Source organism: Alexandromys fortis, unplaced genomic scaffold, assembly GCF_014885135.2.
Source record: "Alexandromys fortis isolate MF-2015 unplaced genomic scaffold, M_Fortis_MF-2015_v1.1 scaffold_123, whole genome shotgun sequence".
NCBI classification, from domain to species: domain Eukaryota; kingdom Metazoa; phylum Chordata; class Mammalia; order Rodentia; family Cricetidae; genus Alexandromys; species Alexandromys fortis.
The window spans coordinates 1,496,767-1,513,103 of NW_026068003.1; the positions used below are offsets into that span (position 1 = coordinate 1,496,767).

Consider the following 16,337-nt stretch of genomic DNA (forward strand, 5'->3'; position numbering starts at 1 on the left):
TGTTTTTTTTTTCATATAGAAAAGACACTTATCAGGCAAGGTTCTACGTGACATGATATATATATATATATATGTGTGTGTGTGTGTGTGTGTGTGTGTGCGTGTGTGTGTCTATGAATGAATATGAAAATGCCTTTTGTAAACACTGAAATTCTAATCTCATCTTTACATGCATTGTTTGTGACAATGACAATTCTTCAAGGTTCCCATCAGGTGCATGGACGAGGAACACAAGGATGAGAGCTAATTCTGCTCTGTCATAAACACTCCCAGCTCTAATGAAAGTCCTGAAGACATGCAGATGGTCTCCCAGGAGCCTTGTTAGTACTCTTCCACGACTTAGTTCACTATTCCTTGTGGATTGGAGCAGGAGAAGAGACTTGGTCTACTCACTCTAAGCCAATCACATTGAAAATAGAATTTAGAAACTAGAAATTGAGATTCAGACATAGCTTGTTAGCCTCCATATGTAGATTGAACTATAATATATAAACTGAAGAGCTATCAAACAGCCATATTTGGAATGAGAAGCAGAGAGAGCTAGTGTTTAGAGAGAAGAACGGAGCAGGAAGGAGGCTGCAAACAGGGATGGAGAAGAGACCCTGACTGTCTTTCTCGTCTAGTATGCAAGCGTGGTGTTCTAATTGAACAAATCCCTCCTGTTTTTCTCTCTCCCTTTCCAGCTCTGTCAATACCAGCAAAATTGTCTTTGCTCCAGGTCACTGCAGTTGTAACTCAAACATCATGTAACAGACCACACTGTGAAGCCAGAGCTGTGCTCGCCTTGATGTCAGCCCACTCCACAGGGCAACTCACAAATGGATTAGCGATGCAATCCTGTAACTAGGACAGTTACTGGAAGTCAAGATTTACTGACCTCCAACAACCCCCTAGTGCATAGCAAATAGTAATGAAGTAATGATTTATCTGGATAAACTAGCTTCTATAAATATGCATGAGAAAGAAGTAGTATTAAAATACTATGTGCATTTTTTTTTTTTTTTGAGGCATGATCTTACTCTGTAGCCCAGGTTAGTCTGGAACTCACCATGCAATCCAGACTGCCCTCAAATTTGTAGCAATCCTCCTGTCTTAGCCTCTCAAGGACTGGCTATCACATGTGTTTTTAAGGCTCAAATTCAGACTTGTTTATTCCTAATTAGCCTAAAATTATGTTGACAAGTGATTCAAATAAAAGTAATATTTTGAAGTATCAAATATTTTGATGTTACAAAATTATGAGTTTATGAAAAAAGTAAATTGTCATTTGAACTTGAATAAGGCATCTTGATAAAGTTAAAGGCATATAAAATACTCATACTCCATGTGCACTGGTCATCAAATTCCTATAAAATGGCATATTTATGAAAATCTTGAGTAAGCTACTGCTCATAGAGACCTTGCCATTTGCTAACAAGTGTGTTAAGAATCATTCATCTATTTTTCATCATGTTATTCATTAGAATAACATGAATTATTGTGCCCAGATGGCCTTTGTTAGGTGACTTGCTCAAAACCCTGCAGCTGGGTATTTGAACACATTGCTACCACCTCTACATAGTTTGAATAAGAAAAGCAGATGAAGCAAAATTTCAAAAGCACCAGCAGCAGGTGGTTCAAGACCAGCTTGATCTACACAGCAAGTTTCAGGACAGCTACTTCATGTGTGACTTTATCTCAAAAACGAACCCCACCAAGCAACCACTGACAAATAGAACACAACAACAATCACTACCAACAAAATTTTGGCAAATAAATTTTATGTAACCAAGAAAAACATACAGTTTTCTAAGTAAAAAGTTTTAAATCAAAACCATGCAGGTTATTGATGATTCTTACCGAGGGTTCGATGGAGAAGGTTGATTCATTTCTTTCTGATAGTGGCGACCCTGGTTGACAGGCTGGAAAAGACAAAACACTGGTGAGGGGGGCCCCAGTCAGAACAATGATCTTCATTCACACCACTTCTCATTTAGATATTTTCATATCAGCAATTCTCAGTTTTGATATCTCACTTTTTGGTATTCCATTTACAGGAAAGAGCTTTGCTTCACGGCCTAGGCAGAGGCCGCAAGAGACCCAGCATATAATGGGGGACGTAAACGATAAAATGCAGGCTATTTTAATAGCTGGTGATGAGGTTCAACGGCATCTATGATGTAAATAAAGGCCACACATTGGAGTTCTCCTTGTGGAGTCTTTATCCTGCTGCTATTTCCAGAAACAGCAAAAGCAAACAAGATCTTCCGAGGAACAAGTGCTCTGCTGGAAGGACAAGCACTAACTAAGGACAAAGAAAGCACATTTATGCGCCACCATGCCATTAGCTGGAATCACTCATGTGATTCCTAGGCCTAGGGGTCATTCCCCACAACTGTAAAGCACTGACCAAAATATGCTGAGAAAGTAAAGTGTGAACTCTCAAATTTCCTCCCACAATACCCCTTTCATTATTATTTGAAACACAACTGAAAGCAAACACAAAGCAGAAAAGAAAAACAACTCAAACAAAACAAACTAGTGAAGAAATATGGATCTTTCTTCTTTGGCTTATAAGGGGTAAGGGAGAGTTGGTTACAGCTAATACAAACTCCGTTTTGTACATAATTCTAAATATTATCCTTATGTATGTTGCTAATAATGACAAAGATTAATTTATTTTGGCATTCTTATTTTATTACAAGTTGGAATTTGGCATACATTTTAAAACTGCATTAAAAATGTTACTTCTGTCCCCAGAGAGGTTGGTGTTAAGGCTTTCTTGCCCACACTGAGTGCTGACCCACAGCCGAGGTTAGCAATGTGGCTGTACATAAAGAGACTACCTTCCTTATTCTCCGCATAGTTCTTATTTTAAGGGGTCCTAAATTATTAATCACGCAGATGATGAGAATTCATAAGCATAAATTCCCTTTGTCTATAAACACTTTCTTGCAAGTATTCCGTTAATTGGTGTCAAACACCCTGTATGATAATCCCATCACTTGACCCTGTCACCTGTGATGTGCTGTGAATTTCCGTGCACCCAGATACTTTGGTAACTGAATGACATCATGTATCACCATTTCAGTAACAAGAAACAGCAGCTAGGAGAACGGCAGAAAGAAAGCATGGCACAAGGCATACCTGATCTCACCAGAGAAATCAAATGTCCAGCAATTTGCAAGAGAAATTTAGTTGACGATGTAGGCTTCATTACTTCACAGCAAGAGAAATTAGCAAGCAAAAGGCCTAATGGGTTGCTTCTCTGGATCAACCCACACTGATATAGAAAATTATTCCCAATAATAAGTTCATTGGTATTCACTCAGTAGTTCAGCCGCACGGAGGCCTCCAGCAAATAGACTTCTACTTATTTATTTTCATAGGCATTTCCAAAACTTTCTGAGCATCACAGCTCTGGTATTCAGGCAAATGTCCACTCCTGAATTCGATAACCATCAATTCCACGTACACTCATGCCACACTCTTCCTCCAGATGCTGCCTTTTCTCCCTCGGCCAGTGCCTACTGGGTTTGTGACGTATCTCTGTGAACCAGGTGGACTGGCTTCTTCCCATCTTTGCTCATGTTTAGGTAATGTAAAATAGATTCAGTGATACAAGGGCACAGCCAGTAGCAGTGCACAGCAGAAGCTTTTCGGAGGAGTGAAAACTGGTGACGTGAAGACGTGGGAGGCCCAGTGGCTGTCTGTCTGGAGGCGATTGTCACCAGTGGGTATTATGGGGTTTAAGTCTCACACCCCACATGTGCTATCTTGTATTTGAGAAACAGAAGAAGCAACATCTCTTGCAGCTAATAAAACGGAGGCAGGACTTTGTATCTGTCCCCGAACCAAGTTATAACAGCCTATGCGACTGGACTATGTGACTGGAGAAGCCTCATTTTTTTTTTTTTTTTTTGAGAAGCCTCATTTTTAAAGATGCAGGAACACAGGGATGGTACGGGAGAATTGTCTGTATGCTGTCAATCATGTTTTAAATAAATGCTGATTGGCCAGGCAGGAAATATAGGCAGGAAAACCAGACAGGAAGTAGAAATGATGTAATGAGAACAGGAGAATTCTGGGAAGGAGGAAGATGATTCCTCCCACTCCTGCCCAGACCACCGAAGAAGCAGCAGGATGTGATTTGCCCCACTGAAAAAAGGTACTGAGTTACACGGCTAACATAGATCAGAAAAATGAGTTAATCAAGATGTGAGAGTTAGCCAGTGAGAGTCTAGAGCTAATGGGGCAATTAGCTTATAATTTATGGAGACCTATGTGTGATTTTCTTTGGGGCTAAACAGTTGTGGGGGACCTGGTGGGAGGACAGAAAACACAAACAAGCCAGCCCTTCATGTTACATAGGGAAGAGACTCCTCCAAAGGCCTTGCTAAATTCTCCCAGTATATCACTAATAGATTCGATCACCTTTATTAAATCATATTTCTCCATGAGTTTCCACTCTGTCAAATCTAGCATGACAATATGCATTTAGCATTTCTCTTGGAAAGTACATGTTTAACCATTTCTTTGGGTCTTTATTTATTTTTGAGGGTTCTTGTGTTATGAAAAACGTATATGGAATTAATTTGCATGCTTTTCTTTAACCAAACTGTCTTCTGTTATAGATCCTCAGCCACAGATCTTGGTGGGTAGTGACTGTGTTTCTCTACGTATGCATTAGGGAATTTATTTTTAGGGAGGTAACATCCTATGACTGTACCTGTGATAGAAAGTGAATTTTGGAATTCAGCCTTATCTATACAACATCGTAAGCAGATGCAAAAGACCTTTACTGATGCCTACAAGTAACTACAACAATACCAATAATGGCAGCAACTTACCAGTGTCTACAAAATAGCTACAACAGCAACAGCAGTGACTTATGTTTACTGTGCGTTTACCCCCATGCTAATTCTGGAGAGAGAGTATCTCATTCGGGTCCCACAGGAAGCCTGTGAACTATATATATAATTAACTCCATTTGTTAGAAGAGGACATTCAGATACTAGTATTAATCCAGAATCATGCCTGCCAGGAAACAGTAGAGCCAGAAGCTACACCCATTCAGTGAGATTCCATAGCATTCCATTTCAATGCTAGTTTGTTTGTATTATTTAATGCAGCTTGGGAATTCATGCAGAATGTGGAATACAATGTTCTGAATAAAAATATGACAGGATCCATTCAGTATATGAAAGGGAAAAAAAGTGCCCCAAGATACATTTTTATGGAGTATATGAGACTGTCCAATTATTATAAATTAAATTCACTTGATTTGACTCTCATGTCATGTCACTATATATTTAAAATTAAAGACAATAAGTTTTTACCACACTGCTAAACTTGGAACTGTTGTAAGCTCTAACAGGCAGCAAGCACTATGAAAATAATGTTTATATTGCGAGGTGACTTTCACAGTCACTGTCCACAGAACAGCTCACACCTTCCCATATTTTCTTCTGACAGCACAGCAATTACTGTGATTCTAATATCGGTTTCACGTATCATTTCTATAGCTTCACCTGATTTTATCTACAGCTCAGCACAGCCCATCCCCACCTTCCTAGCTTGCCCAGAAAACAAACCCAGCATATTCCCAAAGAGCTGAGGAAATAATGGGTCTGTGGGTTAGAAGGTATGAAGCACCTACAATGCCTGTTTTGTATGCACAGCAGCCTGGGCTCGTGTGAAAGCAGAGATACACGGAACGGCGTCTGCGATGGCAGACTTTGTCCTTTAGGTGGTGCTGTTGCTATGCCCTAGTGCAGGGAAGAGGCACTCATGAAATCACCACCAGCCAGAGGCTTTGACTTTCTAGGATCAATTTGCTGGGAATGTTGAGGTAAGGGAGAGCAGGGAAGGCCAAATAAAAGAACAAGAGATAAGATAATCCTGCTATGCTGAGAGGTACGGACAATATCTTTATGTTGTTATGTAAAATCTATTCAAAATGGCAATAATATTGCAAGGTTAATCAAGGCCATAAATAACTTGTCTGAGAATCTCACCATATGCTTGGGATTTTATTAAGTGAATTTTGCCTCATTTTTCTCCAAATATTATGCGCTGCAATATGCCACATTGATGGATGCATAAGATGAGCATTTAAATCCCCCTCACCCCCTTTTTCCAAGCTGGGAAGGCTTATATATTCTATTAGGTTATGGTATGAGGATTTTTAATTTGAAGGAATAATAGCTTTGAGGCATCTATTCAGAGAACAGCATTCACATTAGGTGTGCTTTTCTTGACTCTAGATTCATGCAAGGACAGAAATGATGAAGTACTCAAAAAGGAAACCACCAAAGATTGTCAGCAACGCTCCGTGGGGGGGCAATGTCGATGTCAGTATGGAAGTGCCACCAAACAAGCACAGAGCATCTTTGCTTATATAGATCCAGCCCACCTGCCAGCCCCGGTTCACCTGCCCCTGGTCCACCTGCATGGCCTGGTTTACCTGCCATGGTTCACCTGCCAGCCCCAGTCCACCTGCCCCTGGTCCACCAGCATGGCCCGGTCCATCTGTATGGCCCCAGTCCACCTGCCAGCTCTGGTTCATCTGCCAGTCCTGGTCCACCTGTCCCTGGTCCACTTGCATGGCCCTGGTCCACCTGCCAGGCCCTGGTCCACCTGTCCCTGGTCCACCAGCATGGCCCAGTCCACCTGCATGGCCCCATCCACCTGCAAGGCCCCGGTCCACCTGCCAGCCCCGGTCTGTCTGTATAGCTCTAGTAGCCATGAAAAGGGGGAAGCGCTCTAGAAAACTTGAAGAAATACCTGCAGGGAGCAGCAGGTTCCAGTAGGAACTTGGCTCATTTGCTGGCAGAAGGCAACATGGGAAAAGCTCTTTCGTGAATCCATTTTACAATGCTAGTAAATGACAAACATGGGGTTTGGGCCCAGGATTCTTCTGACTATCATATGAAACTATATTCATGTGTGCGTACACATGCACATGAGCACACACACACACAAACACACTCATACACCATGAATAGAATGTTTTCATGCTATTGCCAATCAAAATCAGAAACACATTCATTCAAAATTTGTTGTAACTAAGTCTTAGTTCCTTTCCCAAGGCTGCACAGAACCCAGTTTTTGAACAAATCTCAGGAGGGCTACTCCTTTCAGAATGCCTCCAAAAACATTACTTATAGCCAGGTTTCCACAGAAGTTGTAAAGTATTGTTTTAATTGAATTTGGGTTTAAGTTAGAAACTTTGAAAAATTTGGCTGTCAAAGGCCAATGGATTTCTCAGTAGGCTTGATTTACTTAGCTTAAGAAGCCTACAAAAGCCAGTTTACAAGAGAAATATGGTTACATTTAATTACACTTTTAAATGGCTTATTTATTACATCTAAACACCTTTTAAATGGTACACACTACTTGGAACTGTACTGATGCTGGGGAATCAGGGCTTGTAGCAAACACAATCACTGTCGCTAAAGACTTCTGCCTCTGTGCCCCCTCTCTGCCGCCACACTGCAGCATCTGTGAGGTCCTCCTGTAAGGACAGACACTGGATGTGGCCTCACTAAATCTCCTGAGCTCACAATTGCCCATGAAGCCTGGCTCAGAGGGAGAGCTTCTCAGGGTGTATACTGAATGTTTAGTATCAATATTTAACATAAAATGTTGCATGTGCCACTCAAGACTTACTTAAGCAAAACAAAGCTGATGTTTATTTTGGAGCTGATGAAAACCAGTTTACTTTAGAATAAAAAGGAATTATTTAGTATGCATGTTACTGATTGCTTCATTTAATCAATGAATGACAACCAGCTGTGCTGCCTGATGCCGGGTTCTCTTTATGGGTCTTCTACCCAGGACTGAGGACACTGGTAACGATGGTTATTTAATGGTTCTAAATGCGATAGTCGAACCTATTGAGAATGCAGGACGCTGAATGTATGTGAGGGTAGGGACATTTACCTGATATTTCTATAACTTCTACTTTTGTGGTGAATTGTAAAACACTTTAAAAATAATTCTTTAAAGGCCGGCTCAGCAGGTAAAGGTGCTTGCCATGAGCCTGAGAACTTGGGTTGAATCTCTGGGACTGCCATGGTGGAAAAAAACTAACCCTAGCAAGCTGTCCTCCACCCTCCACGCCTGTGCCGTGGGGTGTGCACCCTCCAGCAAATTTGGGCTGGGAGTTAGGTTCCTGGTTTTAGGGCATCGAGTAAGCCTCCTCATGAGGTCTAGAGCAGAGCCTCAGATAGTCTGGAGCTGAGGGATAACCTGGTGCAAGGCGCACAAATACTCACATGGTGCAGCTACGGAACTACAGCTGGCTCAAGAGCATGGAGTGAAGGGTGGGGAGGAGTGCAAGGTGAGGCTGCAATGGGGGGCCTTCTCAGAGCGCAGCGGCCCTCTGGGTCAGGATGAGATGGGGGCCCTCTCAGAGTACAGCGGCCCTCTGGGTCAGATTGAGATGGGGGCCCTCCTCAGAGCGCAGCGGTCCTCTGGGTCAGACTGAGATGTTACACTCAAGAGGCCATGGGAACCACTGAAGGGCTTCTTCTTCTTCTTCTTTTTTTTTTTTTTTTTAGGGTTTTAGTAGTTTTTAATAGAATAAAAAAGGTTATAATGAGAAATGACCAATTTTGAAAAGCTGCCATTGTTTAGAGACATCTTGTCCATCCCTGAACCCAGAGACAATCCTCCACCATTTTTAGTTTCTTTGTTAGTTCAAATCTTAGCCTCCCCTGTGGACATTGATGCTGTCAGCTTCTCAAGTGAATCCGTCCTCTGTGAAGTCAGCAAGCTAGTCTTCCTTGTTTGAAAAGCCTTTGACTCTTTGAGGCCTACAGCATACAGTGCAGGGCTTTACATAGGGAAGAGAGCAGAGCAGACCTGGGCTTTACCAAGGTCTAGTGTGAAAAATGAGAACTAAATTAAAAAAAAAAGATGTACTTCATTTATGTATGTACGTCTGTGTGAGTATGAGCCATATGTGTGGATATCTATGGAGACCAGAAAAGGGCAATGGATACTCTAGAGCTGGGGTTATGGATGCTGTGAGCTGCCTGACATGGGTGTAGGGAACAGAATCCTGGCCTTCTGCAAGAGCAGTAAGTGTTCTTAACACCTAAACCATCTCTGAAAACCAAGGTTTTTACTAAGTGCTTATTATGGTTCAAGTTCCCCACCAGCTGGCTTTGATTCAGGACACTATGACTTCAGAACCAGGAATCCTAACCCACAGCCTGTAGTACTTAGACCAGAGGCAACGGGATGAGGATGTACTGCTGAAGAAATTCAGATGGACAACACCATGCCACGTCTGTGTGTCAGGCGGCAGCGGTGGTGGCGGGTGGGGTGGTTAAGAAGCAAGGAGGTGGAGCAAAGGCGCATCAGTTAAGAACGCTCGGTACTCTTGCAGAGGACCTGGGTTGGGTTAGTTCTCAGCCCTCACGTGGTGGTTCATACCATCCATAACTCCAGTTCCATTGGATTGGACATCCTCTTTTGACCTTTGAGGGCACCAGGAATGCACATGGTGAGCAGCCATATGCAGGGCAAACACTTAATACACATAAAACAAAATAGAGAAATCTAAAAAAAATTAATTAAAAAGGAAACAAATGGAGGAGCCTTAGGATCTGAAGACCAATATGGACATGGGGGAATGAAAATGTGGGGGAGAGGTGATGGCTTCCAGTCCTCTGGCTTGAGGGACCCTGGAGGGTAGCGCCATTCACTGAGACAAAAGTAGGGCAGGACATCCTAGGGGTGATACCAGGAGCCCTTTCATTTTGCTTCTCACCATCCCCACACCTCTTCTGAGGAGAAAAGCATGAGCTCTCGGAGAGGCTGAAACAATACTTGTAAATTGCTCTATTTAAACTCCACGTGAGCAGTAGGGTGCAGATTTCATTATGGAATGCAATTTCCCATTTGTTGATAGTTCCAATATTGGAGCAAACTGAAGTTGATGAAATAATAAACATATCCTATGAATACTAAAGGTAGGATTTTCAAATTTTTCTGTCTAAAAAAACAGACTTTTCAGTTTCTCATTTGGTGGAACAGAGGGGTTATTAGGTTCATTACTAACGGTGTTATTTTTGGTCGTGTGCTTTTACAGCCGTTCTTGTCATGCAGGAGACTTCAGTTCTTGCCAGAACAGGACAGTGATGAGAACCCGGTATCCAGGGCAACCAAGAGTTCAGACTTCTCAGTCCATAAATAATCATTCCTCAGCTTGCCCTCTGTACTGCTGGTCTCTGAGCCCCTTCCTGACAAAGTGAGCTCCATCTGGAGGCCACCATTCTCTTTCTAACCGGGGCTCAGTGACGGCTGTGGCGCATCCTGTAAGGAAAGCCCTGCTTCGCTTCTGTCTGCAATCAACCCTTACGAGTTTCACTTCATTGCGAGGCTGCTCTGTGGGCAAGTCATGGGGACACAGGTATTTTTCTGGGTGGTGGCTACTGCCCGGCACCAAGGCTGTTTGAAGAGTTGTGTGTATCATGGCTGTGTCTAATGAAATCAAATTAAGCAAGAGAAAGCTGGGGGCAGAGGAGAGGGAGATGAAAGGCACTAAGTGCCCATCGGTAGTGATTTCCCCCTGTGCATCTCCTGGAGTCTGTGATTTCATCTTCCAGGATGACTTGCACATTCTCTCACAGGGGCCTCATCTTCCGTTGATGTCTGTATAACCTATTTGATAAGCAACTCACATACCAAGAATTACCAGAAAGACAGACAGAGCTGCAGCGTTCTCACTGGGAAGTGAGACACTAATGGCAGCGGGAAAGACTCAGGTAGCACACGTGACTATGAGCTGAGGGAGTGCTGAACGTGGGAGGCCTACAAAGAGACATGGAAAAAACTGGCTTTATGATAAAAGCGATTCCAAAATCAGTATTTGTTAAATATATAAAACTTCTGCCCACCACATTTGAAGTTAACATTTATGTGGTTTTAAAGCATAATTTAAAAACTTTAAAGATTTATTAATTTTTACTTTTTGTGCTTGGAATTTTTTTGTCTGTGTGTTTGTGTGTGTACCACATGTGTGTCTGGTCCTGTGTAGGCTGGAAGGGGACATAGACTCTCCTGGAACTGGAGTTACAGATGGCTGTGAGGCACCATATGGATGCTGGAAACCAAATTCAGGTCCTCTACAAGAGTAGTGAGTACTTTTAAATGATGAGCTGCCTCTTAGCCCCTAAGTTAAGTTTTTACTATAGGATCTTTCATTTTTCCCAGTTGGCACCTAAGGAAGCAGGCAAGAGAGGATCAGGAACCTATGTTGGCACCGCAGAACTCAGAGATATCTCTTGCTATTTTAGTTGGAACTGCAGACAGGAAGAAGAGTCGGCTTTTGATTATTGAACTGTTTCAGGGCTGGGGGCGGAAGCCAGGATGTCATACATGCTAGGCAACGACATGACCAGTGCACTACATTCCTGGCTTTATATAGCTATGTATAAGCTATAGTAAAAGTTATTTTATATTTCACTCTCTGCTAGGCCATGGTGAGGGTGATGACCATATTAACGTGTTCTAACATGGAAAAGCATGGGGATTCAACCTTTGAAAAGCATATCTGTAGCTCCCGTCATGGCCCCTCAAACACAGAGGAGTCAGTAAAACATCTAGTGCCGTCTACAGAGGGTCCTTGAGTGTCCTCATAAGTGAACAGTATGAACAGTATTTAGCGCAGCTATAGCCTTTCCCCTTTTCTTCATTCATTTAATAAGTATTTCATTGAAAATACTAAGTCTCTTTCATGTGGCAAAAGGTTTGTGCCAGGAGCAGGGCTTGTCAGAGCCCATTTCACTGCCCGATTTTATAGACTTCTGTGATCTGAGGATCCCTCCCCTCCAAAGTCCACACATCAGAAACTTAATTGCCTACATGAAGGAAAAGAGAGGTGGGGTATTTAAGAAGCGGTTAGAGGGTGAAGATTCTGTGTTCGTGAATGAATTCATCCTATTATTGTGGGAGTGAGTTCATAATAAAAAGATGCATGGAGTTCCTTCCCACTGGTTTGTTTCCCATGCCCATCCCCACCCCATTCTCCCCATTCATTCCGCTTCAGGGATGATGCCTGAAGAAACCTTTGCCAAATGCAGCTCTTTTGACCCTGGGCTTTCTAGATTTTAGAACTGAATAAAACAGACATTTGTGCTTATAAATGCCCTGGTTCTCATCTATTGAGCAGAACACAGGAGAGCTAAGACAATCATTATACACCCATTTCCAAGGGTGTCTAAGACAGTGGAAGACAAGACAATGGCATCCTCCCCTAAAAGACTGTCTCAGAATGAGCTCTGCATGCTTCTCACGGTGGGTGCCTCATTTCAGCTCTAGTTTCCCTGGGTGAGGCTGGGCTTTGCTAGAAATGGGCCTGCTGCTTTTCAAGTCAAGGGAAGAGCTGCAAAGGGCAGGACTCACAGGTGGCAGACAGGAGTTCCACGTGGTTGTGTCATCACTGCTGGTACTGATGCTAACATTACAGTTGTCCACCTGGGATGCGCTCAGGCCATGAGGAGCTCCAGGGTCTTCTAGGTCTTCGTTTTGCTGCCGCCGGAGGCTTGCTAGCATCTGCAGCTCACATTCGCTCATCTGGCTGGGCTGATAGTTCCTCCAGTTGTATTCCTGACGGAGAGACAGAGATAAGACAAAGAGTTACTTGCTTTCAATTCTATGGGCTCCTGACAAGTTTGACTGCAGCCCTACTTGCAAAGGCTCCCCTCTGGGAGAGGACCAAATGCTCTTCACACCTTCATGAGAGGTTACCCTCCTTACTCAACCCAAGCTTTCTGCACACTGCCTTCATGAATAACCCCCAAAGCATCAAACTTGCATCTGCCTTGGTTCCTCTTTCATGCTAGCTCCTGCTGGTTGTCCATCTGGCTAACTGATGCCAGTCTTCCTTGGGGAGGCCTTTTTTGACAGTGACAAATGGGGCACCTCTTCTATTATGTGTCAGAGAATGTAAAAGTCTTGACTGTTAGCATTTGTTCCAATGGTAGTTGTCTAGCTAACTGCCCTTGCCACTGACTAGTTAGCTATGAGCGGCACAGGTCACTGCCATGACTGTCTGACTCAGGCTGGAGTCCCATGGTGAGGGTTTGCGGGTGCTTAACTACAGGGCCCAAACTCAAAGCAGTTTTTAATTAACTTATGTATGAACTACTGATGCACTTTGGAAAAAGTGTTTCCTGGTAGCCCAGGCTGGCCTTGAAGTCACAGTAATTGTACTCCAGCCTCTTGAGTGCTGAGGTTGCAGGCTGAGTCACCACAGCCTTCTTAAAAAGAGCTTGGAAAAGAGAAGCACCCTTTCTAGACAGATGCCTGGCTCATACGGTAATGGACCATTTCAGCAGCGTTGACTACTAAGACCAAATTTAGTCAAATTACAGATACATGGAAGGTAATGAATGAGAGGTGGGAAAATGTAAGGTCTGCGATCCAGAAAGGCCTCAAATCTATACCTGACATCTTACTGATGCAGAACACAAAGTAGGTGATTCACGATTATTACTGTAAGTCTCCAGATGCTAACACAAGTAAATATTATTTCTTCTTTAATTTTTAAAAATTACATTTTTAGGAGTGACCTGCCTGCCCGGAAGACTGCCCCAAATCCTAGATTCGGTTCCCAAACACTCACTGACTCCCACCCCCACCATGTATGTGCCTGACCGGGCAGATGTCCACTGCTCAGGCACAGGCCACACTAGTCAGAGCAGTGAGAGACCTGCCCATCAGCAGAACTGCCCGACTCCCTAGATTCTGTCCCCAGAGACCCATTCCATTGCTCTGCCTCCAACCTCACCACTAACTCCAGAGGACTTCCACTGCCTAGGAGTAGGCCAAACCTGTCAGAGGAGCAGGTGAGTGACATCTGCTAGCAGAAATGCCTTATTCTTTAGATGGTGTTCCCCAAAACCCATTCCTCTGTGCCCCTGTCTGCCCCCACTGCCCATCCTCTCCAGCTCTGTGCCTCAAGTCGGGTGGATTTCTGCTGCCCAGGAACAGGCCATGCCAGTCAGAACACTTGCTACGGAGCAGGCTATGGCAGTCAGAATAAGAGGTGCAAGTCAAGTAAGTCAGAAACACAGATAGGCAATCTGAAGCAGAGACCCCCTACTGGATCAAACCAGCTAGAACCCCAAGCCACAAAGACCAGAAGATCAAAGAAGCAGAAACTAATGAAGAAAACACCTGCCCAATGTAGACGAACTCAGAAAGCAATACCTAAGCCTATAATCACCCCAAACCCAGATGTCCAGACTCCAGTGTAGGAACACAATCAACAATAGCTAGGGCAAGATGTCACCACCTGAGCCCAGCTACCCTATGCCAGAAAGACCTGAATATTCCAATGCATCTGAAGCACAAGAAGATGACCTTAAAACCAACTTTATAAAGATGAAAGGCGTGCTTAAAGAGGAAATGAAGAAATCCCTTAAAGAAATTGAAGAAGAGACAAACAAAAAATTGGAGGAAATTAATAAATCCCTTAAAGAATACCAAGAAAATCAAGGAAAAACCCAATCAAACAACAAACAAGGAAACTGTTCAAAGTATGGAAATAGAAATAGAAGCAATAAAGAAAACACAAACTTAGGGAATTCTAGAAATAGAAAATCCAGGTAAGTGAACAGGAACTACAGATGCAAGCGTAACCAGCAGAATACATATGATGGAAGAGAGAATCTCAGGCACTGAAGATACGATAGAAGAAATATTTTCATCAGTCAAAGAAAATATTAAATCTAAAATATTCCTAACATAAAACATCCAAGAAATCTGGGACACCATGAAAAGACCAAATCTAAGAATAACATAAAAAAAGGAGAATAATCTCAGCTCAAAGGCCCAGAAAATAATTTTAACAAAATCACAGAAGAAAATTTTCCTAACTTAAAGAAGGAGATACCTATAAAAGCACAAGAAACATACAGAACACTAGATAGATTGAACTAAAAAAGACACAAAAATCAAAATTCTAGACATACAGAACAAAAAAGAATATTAAAAGCTGCAAAGGAAAAAGGCCAAGTAACCTAGAAAGGTTAACTTATTAGATTTGCACCTGGCTTATCAATGGAGATGCTAAAAGTCAGAAGGACCTGGGCAAATGTCCTACAGACTCTAAGAGACCATGGATGTCAGCCCAGACTACTATACCTAGCAACACTTTCAATCACTATAGATGGAGAAAACATGATATTTCATGATAAAGTCAAATTTAAACAATACCTTTTGACAAATCCAGCCTTATAAAAGGTGCTAGATGAGAATTCAAACCAAAGGAAGTTAACTACACCCACAAAAACACATGCAAAAAATAATCTCACACCAACAAAATGGAAAGAAATGAAACTCTCTCTCTGTCTCTCTCTCTCTCTGTCTCTCTCTCTCTTTCTCTCTCTCTCACACACACACATACATACATACACACACCACCACCACCATAAAAACAACAATAAAATAACAAGAATTAACAATCATTGGTAATCAATATCTCTCAAAATTAATGGACTCAATTGGCAAATAAAAAGACACTGACTAACTGAATGGATACAAAACCAGGATTCATCCTTCTGCTGCATATAAGCAACATACCTAAACATCAAAGATAGACATTACCTCAGAGTGTAGGGCTGAAAAAGGATTTTTTCCAAGCAAATTGACCCAAGAAGCAAGGTGGTGCAGCTATTCTAATATATTTAACAAAATAGACTTCAAACCAAAATTAACCAAGAGAGATGGAGAAGGACATTTCAATTCATACTTATCAAAGGAAAAATCCACCAAGATGACATTTTAATTCTTAACTTCTATACACCCAAAACATTGGGTTAGCTACTACCTTTTCTTTCTTAGTGCTTTATGAAAAAAATATAATTCTGAAAACAACTCTTGGAGTTTCTAAGACATCAAATGCTTTCTAATAAGATATTGCCATCTCCATAATTTGAGTTTTTAAAATATTGCTATTTGGTAATATGGTGAGAAGATTTTTTTTGAGTCTTCTTGGGGAACCTCAATTGAGTATTTATTCATAGGTCCAGAAGCCTTGTACCACAAGAACCCTCTCTCCATATATGTAATTACTTTTAAAAGTATCACATAAATGCTTTGTATATACTTTGCTATGTATATACCTGGTCAGATTAAAGTCTCATATTACAGTTTTCTTATTGATTTATTAAAGACTCATATTATAGTTTTCTTATTGATTCATAAAACCCCTTTACATACTGATGGCAGTATCTATCTCTGATCATTATTAAAGATATTTTCTTGGTCATACTTATTATCATGCTTTTCACTTTGCTCATACATGTATCACTTTCTCCGCATGTTAAAATTATATAAAA

General features: G+C 42.0%; 1 protein-coding gene across 4 annotated transcripts in view; it reads right to left on the reverse strand.

Moving 5' to 3' along the window:
* Cfap20dc (CFAP20 domain containing) overlaps positions 1-16,337 on the reverse strand; it is a 224,199-nt gene that overhangs the window by 41,904 nt on the left and 165,958 nt on the right. For all 4 annotated transcript variants that reach the window (XM_050161182.1, XM_050161183.1, XM_050161181.1 and 1 more), the window contains 2 exons: positions 12,397-12,600; positions 1,840-1,901 (listed from right to left, as the gene is read on the reverse strand). In XM_050161182.1, the coding sequence (XP_050017139.1) occupies positions 1,840-1,901; positions 12,397-12,600 (266 nt within the window). The remainder of the gene's footprint in view (positions 1-1,839; positions 1,902-12,396; positions 12,601-16,337) is intronic.